At 38.3% G+C, this 26,863-nt stretch overlaps 1 protein-coding gene across 5 annotated transcripts in view; it reads right to left on the bottom strand.

Moving 5' to 3' along the window:
- Window positions 1-26,863, bottom strand: part of abcc8 (ATP-binding cassette, sub-family C (CFTR/MRP), member 8) — a 55,386-nt gene that overhangs the window by 23,515 nt on the left and 5,008 nt on the right. For all 5 annotated transcript variants that reach the window (XM_077568215.1, XM_077568213.1, XM_077568216.1 and 2 more), the window contains 15 exons: window positions 26,046-26,187; window positions 24,095-24,216; window positions 22,410-22,576; window positions 21,046-21,288; window positions 16,944-17,132; window positions 13,571-13,735; window positions 13,335-13,490; window positions 9,681-9,815; window positions 8,917-9,079; window positions 8,495-8,535; window positions 7,316-7,461; window positions 4,701-4,815; window positions 2,863-2,982; window positions 2,385-2,457; window positions 2,201-2,306 (listed from right to left, as the gene is read on the bottom strand). In XM_077568215.1, the coding sequence (XP_077424341.1) occupies window positions 2,201-2,306; window positions 2,385-2,457; window positions 2,863-2,982; window positions 4,701-4,815; window positions 7,316-7,461; window positions 8,495-8,535; window positions 8,917-9,079; window positions 9,681-9,815; window positions 13,335-13,490; window positions 13,571-13,735; window positions 16,944-17,132; window positions 21,046-21,288; window positions 22,410-22,576; window positions 24,095-24,216; window positions 26,046-26,187 (2,083 nt within the window). The remainder of the gene's footprint in view (window positions 1-2,200; window positions 2,307-2,384; window positions 2,458-2,862; window positions 2,983-4,700; window positions 4,816-7,315; window positions 7,462-8,494; window positions 8,536-8,916; window positions 9,080-9,680; window positions 9,816-13,334; window positions 13,491-13,570; window positions 13,736-16,943; window positions 17,133-21,045; window positions 21,289-22,409; window positions 22,577-24,094; window positions 24,217-26,045; window positions 26,188-26,863) is intronic.

Here is a 26,863-nt window from a genome sequence, read left to right as displayed (position 1 = left end):
TAATGACATAGCTTAGGGGTATAAATAGCGGCAGGTGATTAATGAGTTTGACAACAGGCAAGACAGACACACGGAACTGATATGGTGAGCTGGATTGGCGGGGAGCTTTGCTAAGGAGGTTATGTCGATCGAGTAGGTGACACTTTGTTGACAAATGGAAAGTCATAGAGTTGCTATACTGGGTAGGTGATGACATATTAGCATACTGTCTGTTCAAGCTAACAAAGGCTAGTATGCTAATTGTTGTTTGGTTTCTGATCATTAGAGCTCTACCAGACATTAGGAAAAGCAGTCATTCTGGTATATGATTTCGTTTATATCATAGTTTTCTTTAGAATGTTATATTTAAATGCTGATGAGAAGAACCTTTTTTAATGGGGTAGATGCCACGGACTTCCCACTTTCACACATCAGCGTCATTTCCGGCCGATGGCTTCGGACAACTGAGACAGACACACTACACACTCGCACCCGTCGACGGGAACGCGCAACCGACGGGCACAAAGGCGGAAGCGAAAGAACTGGGACTCGGCCACACGTCGCAAACAGGAAACGGAAACAAAGCTGATGTGTGAAAACCAGGAAGTCGAAAGTCCCGCCTCCTCTGTGGCATATACCCCATAATGTTTCACAGTGACACAAATGCCCAACTATTTTCTAGACGTCTTGTCCTCATTAAGTCCTGGTTTGAAAGTTGAAGCTTACCCCAGCTGAATTTGGGCAAGGTAATAGTAAAAAAAAAAAAAAAAAAAAAGCCTTCACACTCACGTTTACACTTATGGACAATTTAGAGTCTTTGTTTGGGACGTGCTTTTGTGATGTTTTAAAAGAGTTTTTGCACGGTGGGGGCTCGGCACGGCCGCGGACAAAAGGCTGCTGTTTTGTACTTGTCTACATTTTTCATTTTTTAAACATTAAATTAGCGATTAAATGTGTGGTATGTTTTTTTGGGGGGTAGTATCATGTTGATGTTGTGTGAAATGGTATAAAAGATACACAACTCAAACAAAGCTGTTTTTGAGAACTCAAAACAAGCTGGTGTTTTGTTTTGTTTTTTTTACTTCCTGAAAAATTGACATTTCGACAGTAGAAGGATTCCTCCCGACAGCGACAATACATTGTTTTAAACTTGTGTGACTGTAAATTATGTAAAAATATTTGATTACAAACAGTTGATAAAGGTTTCATGATGGCAACAGATTCTTTTCAATTGGAAAAATAATTTGGGGGTCCACTGCGTGCACTCTCAATTCTGCATATGTATGTCAACTATCGGCAGTATGTCACTGACCTGTAATTCTACTGATATTTTATTGCTATGTCTTACCCTCCGGCCTGATTTAAATTCAAAGTGCATAATCCTGTCATGGAAACTCAATTACATGCTGCACAAGGGCACGTAAATAAAAGATGTGTGTCCCCTGCAGCTCAGTTACCTGAGAGATTAAAAGACTTAAAGGGAAACTTCAGTAATTATCATCAATAAGAAGTTAATAATTTGCCCGTCATGTGTTTGATAACATAATTATTTTTCATGTACCAATCACGGTTCAACTGTTAAACGTTAGGTAAGTCGTGATTGGTTGTTACCTGAGCCAACATCATTTGATTTTCAGTCAACAGCAAGTCGAAAAATGCCTTTTTAAAGGTGTTGGATTTTAAAAAAAATCTAATCTGCGATTAATTACAATTAAAAAATGTAATCGTCTGGCGCCCCTAATTTTTAATAATCTTTCCTTTTCCTTTTTATTAGGGGCATCAGGCGATTATTTTTTTTCAATTGTAATTAATCACATGACTTCACTATTTAACTGAAGATTAATCACACATTTTATATGTGTTCAAAATGTATAATATTTTTTTCTAGGTTTTCATACTCTTGTTAACAAAAGTGGAAACAAATTGGAAACTAATAGAAATAGTTCAAATGAATATTTTACGTCTACAGCTGTCAATGGCAGTGAATGAGTGAAAATACTATACATGTCTAATGTTGCGTTCTGATTGAATCTACATTAATCACGTAATAAGTCAAAGGTTCCAAACTGTCAACACATTTCACTGCAACTCTAACAAATAAAGTCTGACAATTTCACTTATTCAGTGAACCACTAAAAATTTAAAAAAGGATGAGATTCCCCACTGTAAAAAAAAAAAACATGATCAGAATGCACTGGTAACGTCCAAACCTGTAACTGACCTGTTCCAGGTGACAGTTCCTGATACTCGCTGCATCTCGCCCAGCGCCGCCAACAACAGGGAGGATTTCCCGCAACCAACTTGACCCACAATCATGGTCAGCTTGCCTGAAATAGACAACAATAAAGACAGGTAATAATAACAAGACAGGAGGCTTGCCAACAGTCAAACTTCTTGATGCATACCAAAGGGAACCACAATGTCTACATTGGCCAGTGTCGGTGGTCCGTCCGTCCACGTGAAATAACCGCTGCATATCTGGCGAAAGCACATAAAGTCATGAAATCCAAGAAATCCAAATGAAAAAGATTAGATAAGAGAGGAGAATAAAGGTTACAGTGGAGTGTGAGCTTCTATTTGAGCTACAGCAGAAAATGAAAAGGTCTTAATTTAAAAGCGGTGAAACATGGAGCAAATCTGCCGTTTTCTGGGATCTTGTTTCAGAGATCCCATTGTAGACTGGACGGTAAGAATGAATAGCAGTCAGCTGTAATTGTGCAACAAGACGTGCATGATTGAATGCCGCTCTGTAAGCAGAGTGAGCTGTCGCAATCACTGTGATCCTTGGAAGGATGGATGGAGAATTGAATGAGCAGGGCAATCAATAAATCCCCACAGATGGCAGGAAACAAACAGATTGCCTTCCATTTCCTTCACTCTCACCTTGATGCAAACATCTTGATCCACGGCCGGGGAGGGTCCGTCACCCTCATGGTCCTCATGTGTTCTGTAGTTTTTCCAGTCGTCTCTTGGGGGATGCTTCCTGTTCACCACTTTCAAGGGCTGCAGCAATTCAGACAGACAGGGTAAGAAAGGGTGACAGTATGACAGGCGGATTTCATAGGTATGGTTTGGACGAAAAGATGGGAAGTTGAGTTGAATCCACCAATACAAAAAGTTGTGATTTTAACAGAATATTGGGGGAAATGCATTGTAATTAGGAATGAACAATTTTGAGCAATAATGGCATTGAAATGTTGTTCTTTTTACCCAATATTTCAATTGCAAGTTAATATGCAATTATTTTTCCAAGGTCCTATTCTCCTGCATTTTTTTTTTTTTTAACAAACATGAGCAATAAATTAATCCGTATTACAATAAACAATATGAGATTTATGTTTTGGTTTTAAAGGTTAGACCTGTGCTAAAATAAAAACAAATGAACTATTATTTATTTTGAAAGACACTTTATAATCTACTTCAATTAAAGCTATTTATTTTCATTTTCATTATTCACTTTTCACTGTTCATTATGCCAATTTCACAAAAACAAACAAATGTGGCGTAAAAACATTAGTCAGTAAATCATTAGTCAGATTACAACAAAAAATGCAAACAACCTGTCATGTTCCATGAAAGATTGATATGTAAGCATGTGGAATGCACTTCTTAAGCACTAACTTATTTAGACACTACATAAATAAAATGTGTGTGTGGTGTGTGTGTGTTCGTGCGTGCGTATATATATATATATATATACACACACACAAACTAAAACCTATCAAATAACTGAAATGAAACTTTTTTTTCCCAGTCTTCTACATTTGTGATGCCAATTTAAATTCAGTTAATTGTTCAACCCTTATTATAATCTAAAATAAGATTTTATATTATTATTATTTGGTCTAATTATTATTATTTTTTTACTTGGATCCATAAATCTATGTTCTATAGTGGTTGTCCTTACCATCTTATTTAGATGAGGCTGGACTGGTTAGGTTTAATGTTAGGGTTAGCCAGTTGCAGGCACATACAGTAGGGCTGAGCAATTACTCGAAATTCAATTACCATTTAAATTTACACTCCACAATAACAAAATCAGCATAATCGTCAAAATAAAAATGATTATTAATACTAATTTTGAGTTGTTTGAGTTGCATTTGCATCTTTTAAAACATTTGAAATAACTAATTTAATACATTTTAATTCATCCAAAAGGAACTTGCATAATTATAGTGTTTCAAAGAATTATTTGTTTTAATATGTTTTATGTTCATCATCCTAATCGTGATTAGAATCATTACCAAAATAATCGTGATGAATATTTTCTTCATAATGGAGCAGCCCTAACATACAGTATGTCACACTCACATTTACGCCTCTTAACAATTTACCAATGAAACAAACATGCTTTTGGAATGTGGGAGGAATCTGGAGCACACAGAGAAGTTTCACACAGGCGTAGGAAAAAACATGCAAACTCTGCACAGGAAAGCTTGAGCTTCAAAGCCCTAATCTCAACCACTGCTCTTTTTACTCTGGGTGTCTTGATCCACGCTAAGCCCAGGGTTCAAATTGTGAACCAGTCGATCACAAAACACGACCATTAAGAATTCAAATGAGTTCCGACTTCACTTGAGTCACTAGATCATTGGGTAACCTCGCGCCACCCGGAGCTAAACTTACAATTTCCTACAATGCTTTAATTATCACAAGGGACGCAATCTATACCGGAATAATTAATAACAAGGCATTTTCCAGCGTGAATTAGATGCACTTACCAAAGCCTGGTACTTATTTTGGTTATGGTTGCTGGAGCCTGAGGTCAAGGTTGTTCTTGGCTCCAGCTCATCTCCAATCTCATCACTTGAGAAAAACTCGCTGAGCTTTTGAACACTGCAGGTCATAAAGAAAGCAAGCGAATGTTGAGTCACTTCTCATGAAACTGCAATTATAAAGGAAAAGACAACGTGGCCGTGTTCTTTCTTTTTCATTACACATTCTATTGTAGACATCATCTGAAAGTTTATTATTATGATGAGAATCAAGAATTAAATTGAATTATTAAGAGGATAAAAGTTTAATAGTAGGACTATAAAATGGTTGCCAATGTAATTTGATTGAGGAGTAAGCGGTTCAGAAAATGGATGGATGGATAATAAAGTAATCATTTTTACAATGTCTACCATACTAAGTTGCAGGTAGTTGAGGTACACTTTAGAATAATTTCAAATACAAATTTTTGGACACGTCCAAACCACCATCATCATTACCATTTACCAGTTGTAAATGTGTCCTTTTTCTTATCAAAGTGCAATATGTAAGCGTATAGAGAGACACAATAGCTGATGTCAGAATGTTTTCATTTATGTAGAAATTTCTACATTGGGTCGCTATAACTATCTTTTATGTTACACTATTAAAAAAATAACATACATTAAAATATATTTAACCTATAACTTTAATCTCTTAACATTTCTCACGAAAAGAAAACCTTACTTTCCTAATCTACCTAATATGTGTTATTTTTGGGTGTACGTACAGGAAAAGCTTTTCGAAATGTATGAATGTTGTGAGAAGTTAGAACAACTCCCTTAAACGAACCGTTTGATATTGCAATCATACTATATACAAAATAAATACTATATAGTGTCTTCTGCGTTCATATTGAAGGGCAGCAATACCATACAGAAAAACAGCCAGATTTTAATGTTAACTTTGTCATGTTTCAGTTTGGTAGGGGTTGGCATTTGTTTTGGGTGCGTTTGTCGTGTTTGTCTATGATTAGTGTTTGTCATGTGTTCCTGAGTTCTTCCCCTGTCTCGTTATGTCTGATCGCATCCACCTGTGTTTCTCTTCCCTTCCCATTGTATGTGACCATACAGTGCCCTCTGCCTATTATGTTCCCCAGGTGTGTCTCATTAGTGTTGGTGTATTGAGGCCCGCGTCCAGACAGAAGCAAAGCCGAACCGGCTTCGTTCCTCAAATAAATCTCGTACACACAGAAGCATTTCAAGACTTGCGTGTGTCCAAAAGAAGACGCTGAGGACGTTTAACGGCTGTAATGTACATGCCAAGTCTGGAGTGGCGTTATAGCGCAGCCACAGGGAGTTAACGGAAAGCGTAGAAGAAGAATCTAACTTTATTGCAATCTACAGAACAAACATGGCTTTGCGTGTGTCAAAACAACATGAAAGACAAACACAGGAGAAGTGACAATGGCGAGTGATTCAAGCACAACACCGCTTGTTGAACGTGGGAATAAAGAAGCAAAATATTTTGCTGCAAAAGCATAAGCAAGCTAAGGAGGCTACGCAAAACGGCTACGACACGGCTATCCGCCATTGTTGTTGACAGACTGACGGTTCGTGCCTAGTCCAGTCATGGCGACCAGTCTACTCCCGTCACATCTAGTCATGGTGACCAGTCTTCTCACGTCCCGCCCAGTCACGCCATGTCCAGTCCTCGTCCACTCACCTGTCTCTACATGTTCTAATAAAGCTCCTCACATAACTCCATTCCTGTCTCCCTGCTGTTTCTCCCCGCATTTGGGTCCACCCTCTCCCACACACACCTTACACACATTCCATCATTAGAATCATCTAATGACTTAAGATACAGTGTTAGAGAAATGAAAGTATGTCAGAAGTAACTTCACTGATTTACAGTCCATATCATATCGCTTATGTCTCAAAGTGTGTCAGTTCACTTGGTCCCAAAATAGATTTTTCAAATGACTATATAGTCAGCCTCCAGAACAAAGGGAAGAAAAAAAGAAATGACAATGAATGTGCATAAAAAGTAAAGAGATTATAAAGTATTAGATGGTCCATGTAACACAAATGATAATATAATATTTACTTTTTTTTAAGGGATACAGTGGGGATAGTATTCATTAGCTACTGCACATGACCTCATTGCCTGGATAGCCTTTGCTTAATCACATCATGATCTATTTGGGGAATGAGTTCCAAATGATGCAATCATTTTTTACTAGCAATCAATTTATTGTATTTGGTATTGTCAAATGGTAATATATTGTTTATGAACAATTAAAGGGATATTCTTTCCAAAGAGTAAAACATTTGTCAGACTGTTTGATTTATGACTAGAAGGGTCATGTAATAGGACAAAGAGAGCTTGGTAATTAATTACAACACATTTTTGTAGATACAACTCGACAACTAGATTTCTCATCCGTACTTATTCTCACAAATCCTCCACTATAGCTGACATTTTGACACGTGGCACTCTTCCCAATAATTGCTTTTTCACACTTTAGCTCGGTCAAAACAACAAAGCATATTTTGCTGCCCTCAGGGTGTTGCTGAGTCTTTTTTCTAAAAACAAAACAAAACAACAACCTATATCTTGGCAATATTTCTCACTTCCTTACCTGACAAGAGCTTTGACGGTGGAGCGCACAACACTGGAGAGCAGAAAGAGAGGCGTGACCAGGATGTGAAAGAGGGAGAGGGAGGCGAAGGCCACGGCTGGAGACAGGTCAGCGTCCTCCGAGATGTGCACGTGAACAACAAACGTCTGCAGAATAGCACAGAGTGAAGAATGACTAGGAAAAAAATCTACAGTTGTCATTTATCAACAGAGCATTTTTTTTGTGCTAAATTGCTAAATGTAGATTTAAAACAAACACAACAGGTTCTTTTTTTTGCGCAAAGCACAAAAATAAAGTGCAGTCTGACGCGTGCAAGCAGGTGCAATGTTGGCGGATGCTAAATAGGCCGTTTTGCTCTGTTGTGAGCGTGACCACAGCCAACTTGATCCACCAATTAAAGCAGCTCCTCTCATTCCCTTAAACTACATTACTTGAGTATTGCAATAGTCCTATAGGCCCGCCCGTGCCTGGCAGAAGGTCAACCCACAAAATGTGGAAGTGCAAGCAAACTCCAGCCCAAAGCTTTGCTGCAGCCAGTGAGATGATTTTAAAATTATAATAAAGAGGATAATGTTAATAATTAATTGATTTCTACAATGACACAAAGGGTTAATTGCACGCTATTGTCATATTCAGTCCACCACACATGTCTGTATTAGACTAAACTTGAAGTTTCTTTTTTTTCTGAATCAGATTTTGTTTGTTGGCACTCGTAATTAGTGCACATTTTCCCCAAATCAAGTCGTAAATTTCATTAAACGTGCAGGCAACGCGCGCAGACCACTACTGTATGTCAGTTGAACCAATAGCACGCACCGCTACAAATCACGTGATGTTATTCAGCCAATCTCAGACGTCGATATGCAACAGCCGAGCTGTGCGTGGTCACGCCACACGACGAAACACTACACAAAATATGTGCGGCAGGCGCAGCTTGTACGTTTGCAGGTGAGTATACATGTTTTTGGAAAACACTAGTGATGCTATTTATATGTGTTATTAAGTTTGGCGATGTAAATGACGAGTAAACGCGTCAACTTTTAGCATGTATGTTAGCTAGCATATGGATTAGGGTTAGATGTTGGTATTGTTTATGGGGTGCACCCACGACGGAGAACTTTGACCCCTGTTACACGCAGGCAATATAAGCAAACGCATAAGCCACTGTTTCCCACTCACCGTCAACACAGCTGCAATTGGAATAGCTGCATTCATGAAGACTGGAAATCAACAGAAAAACAGACACTTGGTTATCAAGGGGATGTCTTTTTGTTTTGTTTTTCTGTCTGTGAGTGCACATTTGGACACAAATGATTTTATTTTTTTTTCGTCAAGCAAGTTACATCGAAAAGTACTGCAGTGTGGTCATCTCTTTCAAATATGCTTGTTATTAAAAGTGCATCCATTTTGGATGGATGATTGTTGGATGTATTGTTGCTATACTCACATTCAGTCATAAATCTGATATTATTCAGCGTGTGCATCACAGGACTGTTATTTTAGAAGATTAGACTAAAACAAACATGGGGATGAATGTCTTGTTATCACGGACATGTACTGAAATCAAATATTGACTGAGGACAGTGCTAAGGATATCTTACTGGATATGGAAGTGTAAAGCGCAAAGGCCTGCAGGCTGGTCAATTCTTTGCCCCGGGTCTCCTCCACACTGTCGCAGAAGATGCGTTCCCATGCATACAGTTTAAGTAATTTGATGCCTCGTAGCAATTCGTTGGTCTTCTTGAGACGCTCGCTGGAGTATTCCTGAGAAGACACAGACAGACCATTTTTATACGAAGGCAAGCATATGTTACTAAAGTTATGAGTATTCCACTTTCACATGTAATTTAAAAGTTCAGAGGTCAAATAAAGCTCACTTGTAAATGTGAAAGTACATTCTCGGTTCATCCCGCAATCTTACCCACACAACAAAGAGCTCGACTTTTTTGTTCGCGTTGTATGTATGTATGCTTAACTGCCATCATTACGTCCACTTCATTACTTGGTAATTTGTCACTTTGTTACCTGAGAAAACATGTGCAAACCAATGTTGACTAACACTGTTTGTCAAGTTCTGTCTGTCTAACAGCTGGTTTACTGAGTGAAAAACAGCAGTTAGGCAATGAGTGTAATGGCCTGGAAGAACCAATTCAAACACATTTAAGGCTGGAGCTCGGTTCAATGAATGAATGAAATATAAACAGCTCAGCTACTGTAAATAGCACACAAATGCACAATAGTGTGCAACTGTTGGCCCATATCTTGCATATGTCAGCGATTTGACAGCACGAGCAACCTTCTGACTTGCCCATCCCTTATGGTATGACTACCAAAATAGAAAGCGCCTGCCAATGGTTTTACTCACCAGAGTGCTCTTCTGTGTCTGTGACAGCTTTGTGGCAACAAAATACTGAACGGGCGCTAGCACAGCAATGACAGTTGCTCCTATCAAGGCACTGATTCCCAAGAGGTAATAGAGAAGGATCACTCCCACGATAATCTGCGAGCGGACGGCAGGACAAAGAGACAAGAAATGGTTAGAAGCTAAATGCTAACATCTATTGTGTTAAAATATTGACGGCTATACAGTAGCACTGCGGATAAAATCTAAAATGGCGACGGGGTAGTGAATAGATGCAAGCCTGCCTTCACTCTGACATCTCCCCTTGCACGCCTGCATGTCTGTGTGATCTCGTTCTCTGGGTGGTGTTAAATTGAATTGAATTGAATCTCTCTTTGTGGGATAAATAAAAACAAAAAAGATTCAGACTCTAAACATGTAACAGTGACCGATATAAAATTGGTAGTGACCAAATCAGACCAATAAACAAGGCTGAATTAATAATGTACTCTACAAACAGAATTAAGTCCTTGGACACATCTCTTAATCAACAAATCGACTAGGTTTGGGTGGATTTTCCATCTTTCTTCATTTTGGACTATAGTACTGCTCCAAGGCTCGTGGGAACAATTTACGAAATTGCCTTCATTCACTATTATATTAAGTAAAGTAATCATTGGGGAAACACCTTAAAAACCATCTGCCGTCTGTGGCTTCACACATCCACTAGGCATTATATGACATGTCAAATTCACACCTTCTCCTTCACAGGAAAGTGAGGAGAAGGCAGCTGCGAGAACAGTACTATATGATTTCCTCGTAGCCTATACAGTATGTGACTCATTAGAAGCAGCACCTTTCACAACAGCTTCCCAGGAGGCGAACATCATTTCTGCCTGTGAAACGGGGTCGGTTGCTCATATAATAACTCTCCACATGTCACCTACACTTTTAGTCAGAATAATGCTCTGGCAGATGATATTTTACCTCATTCAGTAAATATCGCTGGTGTCAGGCCGAAACCTCGTACCTCCAAAACATTATATCATTTAAGTGAGCAAGCCAGTTTCAACACTTTAGATTGGTCAGCAATTTGTAAAAACGCCACACGTGGACTGACCAGCAGAATAGATTAAAAAAAATTTAGTAAAAAAATGAAATTTACCAAATTGTGATTTATGATGTTTCGGCCTGACGTCAACAATATAATATATAATTCCACTACCAAAAACAAAATTAAATATATTCTGTTTAACATTTCCACACATTGATTAAAAGAACAATGAATAAATCTTCATTTTGTTGTGCTTTTAGTCAGAGAACAGGGCGCACTTTTCACACAGCATGGATTAATTTTGTGGTGCTAGAGCATACGGACTAGGGATGGGTGAGTATCGATACCAGGTATCGGTACGGGTCGATACCGGGCCTTATGTCAGTACTTGCGACAGCGCCCTCTTGTGGCAATTTTATGATCAGGAACTAGAAATTAGAAGAACAGAAAATTGCTAGTATTTACTAGTGGTATCGGTATGCCGGTGACTACCCAAGAGTGGAGTACTCGTATTGGTATCGGTCTGAAAAAAAAAGTGGTATTGAACATCCCTTATATAGACTCTTAGCATACAGTACTATACAGTACTTGTTAGTGATACTAGGAATTAGCTTTTGCATTTATAATTAAGGCTGTCAGTTTAACGCGTTAATTAATTAACACAAATTAGTGCGTTAAAAAAAAATAACGCAATTGATCGCAAGGGGCAAGTCAATGCGGAAGAATTAGAAATTTGGCCCATTGATGGACCCGTGGCCGTCGGCTTTACTGGCGTGCCACTAGAGCGGTAACAACAGCAGACATGGACACGAGTGCAGCACAGGAAAGCGAGGCAAACTTACTCGGACCTCCATCTCCCAGAGCTGTCATTTTGACAGTTCTACTCATTTCAATGTACATCTTTCACGTCGCCGGGACCCGCGGGGTTGCGCCGCTGGGCAACTGCCATTCAGCACGGAGGCTGCGGCTTTGGATACAAGCTAGATCCCCATGGCGAATAAAAAAAATGAGGGAGACTTGACAGCTACATTCTGAGATGAAGCTGACAGGGAGACTGACGACTCACGATGAGTGATCAGTTTCAGACAGCAAGTCCGAACGAGACCAGCCCACCCCAGGCTAAAAGGAGCTGCGTACCGCTCCACTGGACGCAGTTCAAGGTATAGTGGAAGCTTATAGTAAAAAAAATAAATAAAAAGGCTGCAAGATGTGATGGTGTCATGATGTCTTGGGCAGTACAAGCCGCTCAAGGGCTTTATTAGCTACTCAAGTCAAAACAGCGAGTAATAACCATATTAGGCTCAAAATGACAGCTCTGGGCAATCTAGTTGTTTTAAAATTCTGGTACTGCTAGTCGTTAAATAGAAAGTTGTCTGTTGTCAGATCCTGTAAACTAGCTTGGAGTAGGTTTTTGATTGAAGGAGTTGATACTGTAGAGCCTCTTTTGTTGTTATGACAGAGATATTGTAGCTTTAGATTTTTGTTAACCTCTCCTTCAAACCTCTAACTTTTCCTGATTACCAGTTTAGCTCAAAAACCATGCATACACCGAAACTCAGCTTGTGGAAGTTTAGATTCAACTTCGTTCAACATTTTTTTTGAACAAAATTGAAGTTTAGATTGTCTTTTAAAATAATGCATGGCCTAATTTGTTTGTTGATGTGCTTAAACGTATTCTTTTGAATTTCATTCATGAAGCACACTTCAACAATAAAAATATGGATTTCAAATCTTCTCTTCTTGGTGTATTCAATAGATTAGTCATGAACTACAATTTTGTAATGTCCTATAATTCAATTTCTTTATTTGGGGACCTTTTGCAGAAATGAGATTAAAATTGATTAATTAATAAAAAATCCTGTAATTAATTAGATAATTTTTTTAATCACCTGACAGCACTAGTTGTAATATCCCTAGTGCTACTGAACCAAGCGTATGCATTCTTCTAAAAACAAAAAAACAAAAAGCATGATGTCAGACAATATAAAGGAAAATCAGAAAGACTTGCTGACTATTTTGATTCTTCTTGCACCGCTGCAGTTAGACATAACAGGAAGAATGTGCTTTATTTATTTGTGTCTAGCGTATGCTGTATTTTCTGCTTTTGATTTTGTAATGCTTGTGATTTATATGAGTAATTAGCATGTTTTTTTTTTATAACTACAGTAACTTCACTTGTATGCTTTATAATTATGACTGCTATTTACGAAGTGCATGAAGTCGTGAATCATCAAGTGCATTATAAAACATTTTCAGACTAGCATCAGAGTCATAACATGATTTCATCCACATATTAAACTGAGGAGCTTGTGTAGGAGAAGTAATACACAGCAATTACTACATTCAACTATTTGAAAGGCCAAAATGTGCATTTCCTCTAATGTGGACTGTTGTGGAAGCATAACTCAATATTCATGACAGGCACAATGGAGCTATGTCTTTTTGTTTTTTAAAGATTTCTTACTAAATATCATACATGAAAACAGAAACACTACCAACAATATAGTGATTGGTCGAAAAACAAAGAAAGGATAGCATTATATTTCACATTAGCAAACTAAAGCTAGATATACAGTACACAATTCAGAAAAACAACACTTGACATCGATCTTTATGTTTCCTACCTGTACGGGCATAGCGCACAAGTTGGGACAGAGGAAGAAGAACCACATGAGCTGGTTGGTATCGATGGCAACCAGGTTGCAAATCTGAGCGACAGTTAGCTCGCCCATAGACATGTTGGATGTGCACAAACGCATAATCTTGTTGTAGATTTTGGTCTGAGGAGATAACAGCCACACGATGGATGGGTCACTTTCTCATTTCACTGCATTTTTGCTGACTTCCACGGGCAAAGTACCTGTATGGCCCCACGGAGCTTGATGCCAGTCTCGATTGCCACATAGTAGGACGCCTGAAGGAACGTTCTTTGCAGGAGCAGTGCAAAAAAGAGCAAGACGGCCAGCACATATGCATTCTCCAAAAACTCCTTGGAGGAAATAAAATAGATGCCCAGCAAGCTCACCTGGAGGGACAGAAAAAGGGAGATTTCCTTTATTTTGATGTCACCTCAAAACATTGGAATTAAGCAGGATTTTCAAAATGATAATACATCACACACAAGTATCATAGTGTGAATGTAAGCACAGCCAAGCACGTCCGTCACAAATTATTGAAAAGTTTGAGATGAAAGGATATTGGCTCAATCATCCTGAAAGATTTATTGTATCAGGATGAATTTCAAATGATTAATTTATTGCTTCAATCAATATCACACCAATTATTAATCTTTGAATCTATCTCCATAGTACGGCTCATTCAACCCATCACTCACATCCTTCAGACATCCATCCCTTTTTAATCTGTTTCCACTTTTATAGAAGTCAAACCAAGCAAATATATTTTTCATCCACGGCACTGAGCACAGAAACTGAACAATAAAGTGCAGAAAGCAGAATACACCTGAAATGTCCTCTCATTTTTCTCAAATTCTTGACAAGGGTGATTGGCACTGCATAACCACACCTGCCACAACACAGATAGCATTGCCTGGCTAATGACACTCTGTCCTGTTCCGTCCTCTCCCTTTTTGTCCTGTTCTGTCCTATCCTATTTGCTGCTTGTTTCATCTCTTTCCCACAGGCTGTAATACTACTTTCCCAGTTGTCATATACACAAAATCCAACTCCTGTTGGATATTGTTCTCATATGCTGCTTTTATTTTTGCTGCTTTTTTTGCTCTGATCCCTCTTTTTCCTCAGGCTTTTTTTTTGTGTGTGTTTAACTGCATTTCCAATAAATATCCATCTTTGTATGAATAACAGATGGGGTATATCAAACTACTTTTTGCATGACAAAACGGTTCCTGTATGAAAAGACATACAGATCATATGGCGTGGCTTTCGGACGGGACGTCTGACTAACAAATAAAAACAAAACAGTACGATATTACTCAAAAATGCTCAGATTGGACTTATTACACAACAAGTCTATTTTCGCTCTTCAAAAACATCATCCTCGACTGATGTCAAAACAGTTTGTACTATTTTCACTTTAGCTTGTGATGTTTCACTGCAGCAGAGGGTGAATTTCTGACTTCATAATTAAAGAGATACTCCCACAGCAGGTTAGATGCCAGAGATTCTCTCATATGATGATGGGCTGCCGTTAGTAAAATCATTGAAATCGAGACAGGTCCTGCAGCAATAAGTCTCATAAATATTTGACAGGTCCTAAATTAGTGCTCCACCCAAGTGGCGTGCCAGATGGAGAGAAAGGGCATCTGGAATGACTGAAAGGTTGATCTTTGGGAGTGATCAGAATGCCAGGTGATACCTTCCATGTTGTGTGAGTTTATTGCTTATTAAAATTTATTGCTAATTCAATTGTGACGACATATCTGAAATATTGATTTTTCATGGTATAAGATGAATCTCCTTTTCACTCATGACAGCTAGCAGCTAGCATTGCACAGACCTCATCACTGAGTAAATACTATACAGGTAGAAAGTTGCATCATTGCCATCTCCACATGTTCAAATTATCAGACAAAAAGTCTCCAGAACCTTGTCATATATTAATCAAGAAATATTATTTATTAAAAACATTTAGATGGTTATTTGGTTGAACAAACCCAACATAAGAGCTGATGTCATCTCTTTCTCAGAAGCAAACGCAAATGTTTGCACAACCACATTCAATTGATGGTGCTGTTGGTGTTGGAAAATACGCTAACTTCTTTTTTTGTAGAAATGATTAGTGATGCACAGAATATTCGGCTACCGAAAATTTTCGGCCGAAAATAGCAAAAATATGCATTTTCGGCATTCGGCCAAAATAAAATTCAAGCCGAAAGAATATGGCCGAACGAGGATGTTTCTTTCTCCTGCAGCGATTTCCTTTTTTTCTTTGATGAGAGCCCCTCGAGCAGTTCCACTTTTTCACTGGCATTCTGATGTATGAAAATGTCGTAAAATGTGTAAATACTTAAGCTAATGTTAGCACTATTGCTATCAACAGTTTTAAACAAGTAAACACTTACCACTATCTCAGAGCGACTACAGATCTGTGTGATCTGATGTGTGAAGAAATGTATTTATTTTTAAACGTTGGTGAATATGTGAATGTGACGATTTTAAGTTTGCGTGTCCCGCTCCAAATAGCCTACAAATGCGTCATTCGCACCGCACCGCACGCATCCGTGTCGGCCGATGCGAAGTACTGCACATTGACTATAAAGTGCAATTGCACCGCCATTTTCTTAAGCGCTTGTCCTCACAAGGGTCGCGGGGGGTGCTGGAGCCTATCCCAGCTGGCTTCGAGCAGTAGGCGGGGTACACCCTGAACTGGCTGCCAGCCAATCACAGGGCGCACAGAGACAAACAATCATCTACGTCTAAGCATTTCTCATTTTCGGTTTTCGGTTTCGGACCCCAAAAATTATTTTTGGTGCATCCCTAGAAATGATATCAAACAGTCCTCATCTTAACTCATTTGCTCAAAAAAAAAAAAGTATAAAAAAAAAAAATCTATTTTAAATATTACCATGGTCCCAAAAACGTATTTATACGTTTTTTATGTTTTTTTTTTTTATGCTTGAGCATACAGAAGGCTTTGATGCAGCTTCTGACCTGAAGAGGACGCTTAAAGCAATGGTAGTTATTACAAAAAAGGGCCAGCAGGTGGCAGCAGAGTATAAGAGATCAGCCAGGGCCATGTTGCAACAAGCTCTTTTCCTCAGTGTTTTCAACAGGTCTGTAAATAATGATAAAACTGATAAACTATATTATAATGCTAATTGCTGCAAAATGGAAACAGATTAAAAAAAATACTTTTACTGATGAAAGAAGAGACTCTTTCTTTTGGTAGTTTGTTTTTTATAGCAATAGAACACAATATTCTGTGGGCCTTGCAAAATCAGTCAAAATCTATATTATATATATATATATATATATATATATATATATATATATATATATATATATATATATATATATATATATATATAGTACAGATATGAGTTGTAGTAAGATTGTTTTTTTCCTTTTGGCCTGAAAACTCCTACATAAATACTATGAACTTTCTTAATTAAAAATGTAATTTTAGTATTTTACCAAGGTACATTTTCTTCAATCATATTTATATATTTAATTGACAATTATGTTTAACATTTTCTGAGGTAGAGTGTGAGTTTAAAAAGTGGACATCATGTATTGTGCCTCGAAGGCTCTCACCGGTTGCTGGATGGTCCGGTTGTCCTTGCTAATGTGGTGGACAATGCCAGAGATACAGAGCGGACCTGCAAAGCCCAGCAGGTCGGCCATAAAGCGGAATGTGATGCTGAGGATGAGAGGTCTGCCAAACGCTTTCCTCAAAGCCTGCCAGATCCCCTTGGGTCCCTGCGGCGCCGTGCCCTGGGGTCTCTGATGAGAAGGACGGACACACAGAAAAATGTTAGGGATTGGGATTATAGTTATTTCTCTGTTGGAAGACAAGACATGAATGCGTAACATCAAACATGACTCAGCAGGGTTGGGCAAAGGTTTTACTACACCCTGGACTGGTCACCGGTCATTTACAGACAGCAAAAACAAGCTTGCAAGCAAAAACCGCTGCTACCGCAAAAACATTAGCTTCAACATAGATGCTGAATTGTTAGAAAAAACAGAGCTTTAAAACAAGGTCATAGTCATCAGTGTTTCCACGCGTCTTCACTGCTGCTGCATCATGGGACACGCCGATTAATGGTTTAGCAGTGGAGCATGACAGCCATATAGGATGAAACCACTAAAGGAAATAAACCATTACAGCAATGCAGTGGAGGGGGATGGAGGAGGAAGTGAACTCGAGGTCGAAGGATGACGTATTATTTAGTAATTTATCACCCTAGTGTATTACCTCTGGCAAGTGCAAGGTGAGAGGTTATGTTTTGATTACTGCGTGTTTGTTTGCTGTTAAAACTATATAACCCATTACTATATATGTCCACAAAACTTTGGAGAGAATCAATGCACTAAGGTTGATCTTGAGAAAAGTTTTCAGTATTTATTTTCTTCATGTGGCCAAATTCCTTTGAGATAATAGCAGCCTAATTACTTCAAACGTTAGAAACAGCCAGCAGACCTAGTAACAATGAGGCAGAGTAATCAAGTCTAGTATCAAATGCCGCCCCAAATAGAACAGACAGTCAGCAAAATATGTATATTCCAACTAAAATAATCAGCAAATGACAGAAACAGAGGATTAGCTCATTTGAAGTCCTGTGTCAAATGAAGAGATTTGAGATGAGCCCCTACTGTTTATTGATATGTGCTAGTGCGCGTTTCCCACCTCTGAGTGTCTGTAATGCATGGGCATGGAGTTCAATGTGGACATGACGTGTGCAATACTAGTTTCATGTTCTGGCATGATTATGGCCATTAAACATTTCTTTAGAAATAAAGAATTTGTTAATAGTTCGCTGATAGTCTTGGTTACTGTCCAAGCTAAGGACAGGAGGATGTGAGCGAACAATTTGGCTACGGTGGGATTAAAAATTATTTCAAGTAGATCAAATTTGGTTTAATTTGGAGCGGGAGAGCGGAAGAGCCACACTGTTTGGGTGTGACCATGTGTTGAACAATGAACACATGGAATTATCGTATTTCAACCATCACGTAACAAAACACACATGACACGTATATGGACAAATTGGTGGTCTTCTTCTTCTTCTTAACTCATTCACTCCCAGCCATTTTCACTGAAGCAACCCCCTTCGCTCCCAGCTGTTTTACTGGATTTTTACTGATTTTGCAAGGCCAACAGAATTATTGTGTTCTAATGCTATGGTACCCACCAAAAGAAAGATTAGAGTCTCTTCTTTCATCAGGAATAAAAAAAGTATATTTCTCTCTGTTTCCGTTTTGCAGCAATTAGCATTAGAATATAGCTAAGTTTCATCATTATTAACAAATCTGCTTAGAATTGTGGGTAAATCAGCTTGTTGCAACATGGCCCTGGTTGATTTTTTTTCTACTCTGCTGCCACCCGCTGGCCGTTTTTGTAATAACTACCGTTGCTTCATGCATTCTCTTCAGTTCAGACGCTGCATCAACAAAGCCTTCTGTATGCTCTAACATATAAAACACATAAAATCGTATATAAATACGTCTTTGGGAGCATTCAGGGAGCAAAATTACCTAATAAAAACATGTTGAACTGAACCAATCAAAGACCACCATTGAGTCTTGTTTTCGTACAAGGGTTATTAGGTAGGTATTTTTTGGGGGGTGGTATTTGGTGTAGTCTGAGAAGCACTTCTCTAAATTGTCCAAAGGTGTGAATGTTAATGTGAGTCGCTGTTTGTTTGTATGTGACCTGTGATTGACTAGTAGCAACCAGTCCAGGCCAGGGTAGAGCCCGCTCACTCGCCCAAAGCCAGCTGGTATAGGATCACCCGTGACCTCAACAAGGACAAGCGCTACAAAAATGGATGGATGTTTTGAGAACATTAATTTAATTCTGCCTTAGGACTGAGTTAAATTGTACTCTTCTGAATATGTTTTCACATTTGTTGAAAGGTCAGTCTTGCATACTGAACTGATTTTCAACCATTAGCACAATAGTACGCCGTGAACGCTTTTCAGGGGTGCCATGGAAAACTATCACATTTCACTCAATTGGCCAAAAATGATTTACTGTATTTATCAGAAATAATGTATATTTGTTCATCTATGTATGACTGTGACTTATACAGACAGACCAAATACATTATCTTCTACTACATAGAGGGCAGGAAGTATATAATGTATCCACTTTTTGTGACATTTTTCTTTTGTAGTGTACCATGAGATTTTGCTAACTTAAAATATATGGATAATTCAAAAAAGGTTGGGAATCACTGCTCTACTGAATGCTATTCTTTGTGAGTTTGTTTAGACTTTGTGCACGTCCAACAACACTACAACTCGGCTGAATGAGTCAGTCGGTAATGATCACAGGAAAACATCTGGACCTTTGGTGCGAAAGTGTTGGCGCAAGCTCTCCCGGGAAATGTTCAATGTACTGCATGTGTGTGTTCTCATCCGCTACAAGCGGCTTTCCATCAGTGCTCCGAGAAAACAGACGTGTCTATCATTCCGTTTGAGTGCATATTAATACAGCGATCTGGCTTCCCATAAAGTGCAGCACTGTCACGCCCGCAGGGGTCACCATGTCGCCTTGTTCACAGTACAACGGGAATGACCCGGCGCCTCCGCCAACCCCCCACTAGGATCGTTTTATCTCTCTTCTCAAGCGGAAGGATATGAGATTGCGTTCACACCGGACACACGTTCAGCCATGACGAATGCCTGTGACCTTTCAAACACTGGAAAGTTCTGACCCGGCCGAGGAAGACCTTCAACTATGACACGTGCTCCTAAACGAGACAGGAAGACGTTTCAAGTTGAAAGTTTTTTTTTTCTTACTAAGAGCGATCTAATCTTTAACATTAAGTAACTTGTGAAATTCTGCACATTTTTTAAATTGTAAAATACATCTTGACCCTTGATCCACAAATATATGCATTATTAACTCATTCACTGCCATTGACGGCTATAGACGTCAAAAATTCATTTGAACTATTTCTATTAGTTTAACTTTTTTTCCACTTTTGTTAACACGAGTATGAAAACCTAGATTTTTTTTTTTATTGTACATTTAGAACAGATATAAAATTTGTCATTAATCGTGAGTTAACTAGTAAAGTCATGCGATTAATTGCGATGAAAAAATGTAATTGCTTGACGCCCCGAATTTTAAAAAATCGTTTTTTTTGTATTCATTCACTGTCATTGACGGTTATAAAATATATATATATGTTTTTAAATCATTTTAACTAGTTCTGCATTTTTTCCCCACTTTTGTTAACAAGACCTAGAACCTAAAACCTAGAATTTTTTTATTGTACATTTAGAACCGACACCAAATTTGTGATTAATCGTGAGTTTACTAGTGAAGTCATGTGATAAATTATGATTCAAAATTTTAATCACCCCTAATTTTTTTATTATCTTTTTTTAAATGAATTTATGACAGTGAATGAGTTAATATTAAATTTATTACTGCTAAATTTTGCTGTGTATGTGTCTGCTGCGTTGCGACTGGAATTGCCCCAGTACAGACTTTCCAAGTAAGGGCCGGTCATTAATCACGCATTCAAAAAAATGTAGCATTAAAGGAACTTTAAATTAACTCAAAATTAACATACTAATTTGCCACACCTAGTTTAAACCAAACATATCTCATCACAACCCTTGAGTTAAGGATTAAAGCCACAAATTATACTTAACCGAATAATAACAGTAGCACATTCACCTTCTGGCCTTCGAAGGCTTTGCGGAGCTTCATGTAGTTGGTGAGCGCCCTCATTGCGATGGGCAGCTTTCCAATGACTTTGAGGTCAATAGGTCGCCTGTGAGCCGTGGTTATGAAAGTGTTCATCCACCAGTATGTGGCTTTGGACAGCAGGTTGACAAAGGGCTGCAGAAAACGAACACCCAGGTCCTGAAGGTCCTCGGGGGGCTTCACTTCTGTCGGGTGGGCGAAGCACATGTATTGCTGGAAGGCAAGGACACAACCAGTTAGTTCATCAGGTTCTTTGTTGGCCCAGTGTTGTGAGCCTCAACCTCACATACTGTAGTATAACCAACACAATTACAAACGACTACTTAAAAAAAAAAAAAAAAAAACATTTAAAACTTTAATGTGTTCTACTGTATTCGAGCGTTAACATATATTGGAAATTCTGCGAGTATTTGTGGTTGAGTACTTTTAAAGCCTGTTGTGTTTCAGGTGATACTAAGGTGGTTATGCTTCATCATGTGCAAAGCATGATGGGAGAATTGCTTTCACAGCTGTTTACCTAGAGGAAAAAGAGTCAGCAGATGAGGTGTACTCAGCTCAGGGCTTGACAAAGAAAAATATACTTTAACTCATTCACTGCCATTGACGACTATAGACGTCAAAAATTCATTTGAACTATTTTTATTAATTTGACACTTTTTCCACTTTTGTTAATAAGAGTAAAAAAACCTAAAAAAATATATATATATATTGTACATTTAAAACAGATATAAAATGTGTGATTAATCGTGAGTTAATTATTGAAGTCATGTGATTAATTACAATTGAACATTTTAATCCCCTGACGCGATTTAAAAAAAAAATATATCATTAAAAATTAGGGGCGAAAAAAATTATTTAATTGTAATTAATCGCATGACTTCACTAGTTAACTCACGATTAATCAGAAATGTTATATCTGTTCTAAATTCTAGGTTTTCACACTCTTGTCAACAAAAGTGGAAAGAAATGTTAAATTAATAAAAATAGTTCAAATGAATTTTTGTCGTCTATAGCCGTCAATGGCAGTGAATGAGTTAAATTGTCATGAGGAGGCAAAGGGACAAAAAAAAATCTCAGTTGAACTGAATAATATAAAATATCAGTAATGTAACTGAAAAATGTCAAACGTACTGTAAAACTGTTTGCACTCACTTAGTTAAACATGTCATTCACAATTCTGTCTGGCACAACGTCAAAACAATTTACTGCTCTGCCCAACAGGGCTCCAGACTAAAAGCAGACATGAGTTACATTTAAAACAACAGAGTGAAATCAATCAGCGACACATGTCTGTACACATGCGTCATCATCACAGGAAGTGGGGACACACTCACCCTGCCCAGGATCACATTGATCTCCACAGCCAGCAGAAGTCCATAGAGCAGCACCAGCAGGCACGTGATGCAATAGCGTAGCTGCCTGGGGCCGATACCGTGCTCTGTGTATTTGGCAAACTTGATGGTTTTCATGATGAAGGCAAGAACCCAGTAGATAAGGAGGGCTGAGGAGATTCCACGTGGATAAGAGGTCAGACAAGAGATCTGCAGGGACTTTATTTAGGTTCTTAGGTTTACCAAATTTGATCAAAATGGTTGTTTAGCTTTCTGAGCTCTACACATAAACAAACACAGGTAAAGACTGGTGAACATTTTGTTAACGAAAACTAGATAAAAAAATTTGGGTCAACACACATTTTTTACCGCATGAAAACTAGACTAGACTAAAAATCCTCATTAACTCATTCACTGCCATTGACGGCTAAAAACATTCAAAATACATTTGAACTATTTCTATTAGTTTAACATTTTTTTCCTCTTTTGTTAACGAGAGTATGAAAAGCTAGAATTTTTTTATTGTACATTTAGAACAGATTTGAAATTTGCGATTAATCGTGAGTTAACTAGTAAAGTCATGCGATTAATCACGATTAAAATTTTAATCACCTGACGCCCCAAATTTATAATAATCTTTTCCTCTTTTTTTTTTTTTTTAATTTATTCACTGCCATTGACGGCTAAAAACATCCAAAATATATTTGAACAAATTTTTATTAGTTAAACATTTTTTCCCTTTTTTGTTAACAAGAGTATGAAAACCTAAAAAAATTTTTCATTGTACATTTAGAACAAATATAAAATTTGTGATTAGTCGTGAGTTAACTAGTGAAGTCATACGATAATTTACAATTAAAAAATGTAATTTCCTGTCGCCCCTAATTATTTTTATTTTTTTTTATTAATTTATGACAGTGAATGAGTTCATAAACAATAGTTGGGACTAAATCAGTATGCAAAATGTACTTCACTTATTAAAAAATCATGGAGAATGGCTATAATTAAGTCTAGTGCAGACTCATTAAGGTTTCTCTTGCTTCATTTGTATTGACGAACATCTATGCCACTGCACCAGAGGCTGCATACTGTACAACGGTTGCGCTTCATTCTGCTGCCCCACTGAACCGCTACGCTCGAGAGAATGACTCTGACAAGAAGACCTACTATCCCAAGGCGCTTCAGCAAGCAAGTGAAGCAGTCAGAGCTTAACACCGTTTAGTTAATGATGTGCAGTGTTGATTCTGTTCTTCATTTCACTCTAGAAAAACCTTATCTTGCATCTTTTCTACACGACCATTAGCAGGCTCATTCACATTCATATCTGTGTTGGGAATAGAAAAACAATCAGGCACACCAGCTAATGCTGATTTGCTTCATGAAAAAAAGAAAAGATTATTAATGTCTGCTTGGAGCACCGTGCACCAGATGATATTGCTTTCTATCCTGATGCTGTCTCATCTCAGGGCGATGAAGTGCTCAGCTGGAGACGCATTACGAAATCAGTCGCCTCATATTTAGAATCAGATCAGCATGAAGCACGTACAAGCTTACATGGCGGTTGTTGTTCATTTCAGCAAAAAATTATTTAATCCTAGTTTTGCAGATTGTGATTTATTCTAACCCAAAAGAATGTTAGTGTCCCACAGACACCAACTGTACTGCAGGTGCATGATTGATGGCTTTACCTAATAGTAGTTTGGGGAAGTTGGAGGTCTCAATGTTATGATAGTAGACAATCGAGGTGATGCCAGCCATAAAGGCAAGACCTGCAGGCATGTACAGGTGAAGATGGAGAGACTGGCTGAACCTACAAATACGGCCAGAGAGAGCACACAGAATTAAAAAGAAGCAAACAATCGGTCAAGTTTTGGTTCTGTGTCTTTGGACTTGGATTTAATTGGAAATCATGCATCTAAAATGTCATCTGGCAATGCAGAGATCTTGCTCCACCTAGATCTTGCTCCATACGACAAACTCAAATCGTTTTGGGCATTTGTGATCATTTTTCAAAATATATTTTTCCAAAAGATACACCACAAATTATCTTGACTGTGCAGTGATGCCTTGAGAATCATCTTTCCCAAATGAAATGAGTAGAAATCCGTTACAGCCCTTAAAAAACATTTGAATGTATTTTCTTAAAGTGACAGTGTAGGATTTAGCGCCATCTAATGGTGAACTAATAGAATGCATTGATTTTGAAGCATGCACACTACGATGCCCCAGAGAGACCACACTTTGCAAGCCTACCACAATTTATTACCGATTATTATTTGGAGTGAGCGAGCAAAGGAGCAGCTCGGCGAGCAGGAGCTAGTGACGAGCAAGAGTAGCTAGCAAGAACTAGCTGGAATGGCTACCAAGAGCGGCTAGGGGAAGAAGCTAGCAAAAGCTAGCGAGAGCAAAGCAGAGGGAGACAAGCGGCGGGACCCCGAGTTACGAGTCTCTGCGACGACCACCTGCAGACCCCAGCTGTGCAACATAAGCGGCAAGTGTAATTCTTTTTGTTTTGTTTAGTTTCACAGCAAACTTCAATTACATTAAACCTCTTGAAGCCTCTTTTGAAGAATTGTTCACTACTTGCCAAACTGCTGCTAATTGTGAACTGAGTCGAATTGAGTTCACTGCCACCATACAGCGCTCATATGTCAAATTTGCACTCTCAAGTCAAAGCAGAAAAGCATTTTAAAAAACTCATAAGTCTGGTTACTTGTATCTCAAGGCACCACTAGACAGGCAGTCAAATATGACCGTATGAGGCAACCAAGATATTACAAATAATTCTCCATGTTTGCTGTGCAGGTCGACAACAATGCCAACCTTCCCTAACATTATCAATTAAAATGTATTATTTTTTTGTAAACACATGTAATTTTGGATCAAATTAACTCATTCACTGCCATTGACGGCTATAGACTATTTCTATTAGTTTAACATTTTTTCCCATTTTTGTTAACAAGAGTATGAAAACCTATAATTTTTTTATTGTGCATTTAGAACAGATATAAAATTTGTGATTAATCGTGAGTTAACTAGTGAAGTCATGTGATTAATTATGATTAAAAAATGTAATCGCCTGACGCCCCTAAATTTTAATAATCATTTCTTTTTTTAAAAAAAAAAAAAAAAGAAAAGATTACTAAAAACAAAAAATAAAAAATAAAATTACTTTTTTTTTAAGCAGAAGAAAAGATTATTAAAAATTAGGGGCGTCAGGCGATTGAAATTTTTCGTAATTTATTGCATGACTTCAATAGTTAACTCACGATTAATCACACATTTTATATCTGTTCTAAATGTACAATAATTATTTTTCTAGATTTTCATACTCTTGTTAACAAAAGTTGGGGGAAAATGTTAAACTAATAGAAATGGTTCAAATAAATAAATTAATTTAAAATAAAGGCAGTGAATGAGTTAAGTGTGCAATGCATTTCCAGAAAATGCATCATGCTATACACGCACACGCGCACACAAACACTCCTCACTGGTGTATGAAGTGAACAGGTGAAGCGTCAAGCAGGTAAAGAGTTCTTCTCTTATCTTTGTGCACTCCACAAACCATCTTACAAGCCAGCTCCCGTTTGTTTACTATAAACCCACATATGAACTCATCAGACATTGAGATCGACCTACCCATCGGAGACAATGCCCTCTGCAATCTCACACACGAGGATGAAGAGCAGCACAAAGGTGAGGAGCCAGCGTAGGTTGTGACCTGGGAAGTGAAGCCAGGTGCTGTGGTGGATGTGGACCTTTGAACTCTGACTTCCCCAGCCTCACATGGGGAAATGGACAAGACGAGAACCAGTGAAATAAAATCAGGTTTTAAGGAACATTGAGGGCCTGCAATGTTATATAATAAAGGGCGTTCTTGGGGTAATGGCATCATGCCTTCAGATAATTAACTCTTCAGGGAGTAGCTTTTATGATGATAACGGTGATGGCAAGAGGTGAATTCTGCTGATCCTAGCCACCATTATTCCCCTCTGACTTCCACGTCCTTCATCACAAGTGTGCTAACTGTGTTTGGGTAACTGTCTATCAAGGTGGCCAGGAAGCAATCAGTCTAATTAATAGAAGCTGCTGACATTAAGTATATCTCGATGACTGTTCGTGGAGTGGCTGCACCTCCTTGGCGGGTAATAAACTCATGAGCCGGCTCTTGGGATTTGCAGTTGAGCTAGGGAGCTGAGTCTCGTGTACAAATAGGACTCTTGTTTAAAAGGTTCTTTTGGTCCCCTCAAGGTAAACGTGAAAACGTAATGGCCCCTGAGGCCTGCAAAGGACAAGCGGAAACACAGCTCAGGATAATAAAACACAGCTTTCAGCTATGCTTTGCCCGTTAACAACTGATTTACTTCACATTTTTAGTCCGTGTTCAGCTCTTGCACTTCTGACTGCCGATTTGCTTACATTGCCTCAATGTTTCACATTAATGGAGGACATAATGC

This window comes from Vanacampus margaritifer, chromosome 6 (genome assembly GCF_051991255.1).
Source record: "Vanacampus margaritifer isolate UIUO_Vmar chromosome 6, RoL_Vmar_1.0, whole genome shotgun sequence".
Lineage (NCBI taxonomy): Eukaryota > Metazoa > Chordata > Actinopteri > Syngnathiformes > Syngnathidae > Vanacampus > Vanacampus margaritifer.
Note: the sequence above shows the minus strand (reverse complement) of the source record. Positions and strands in the feature narration are given on the sequence as shown.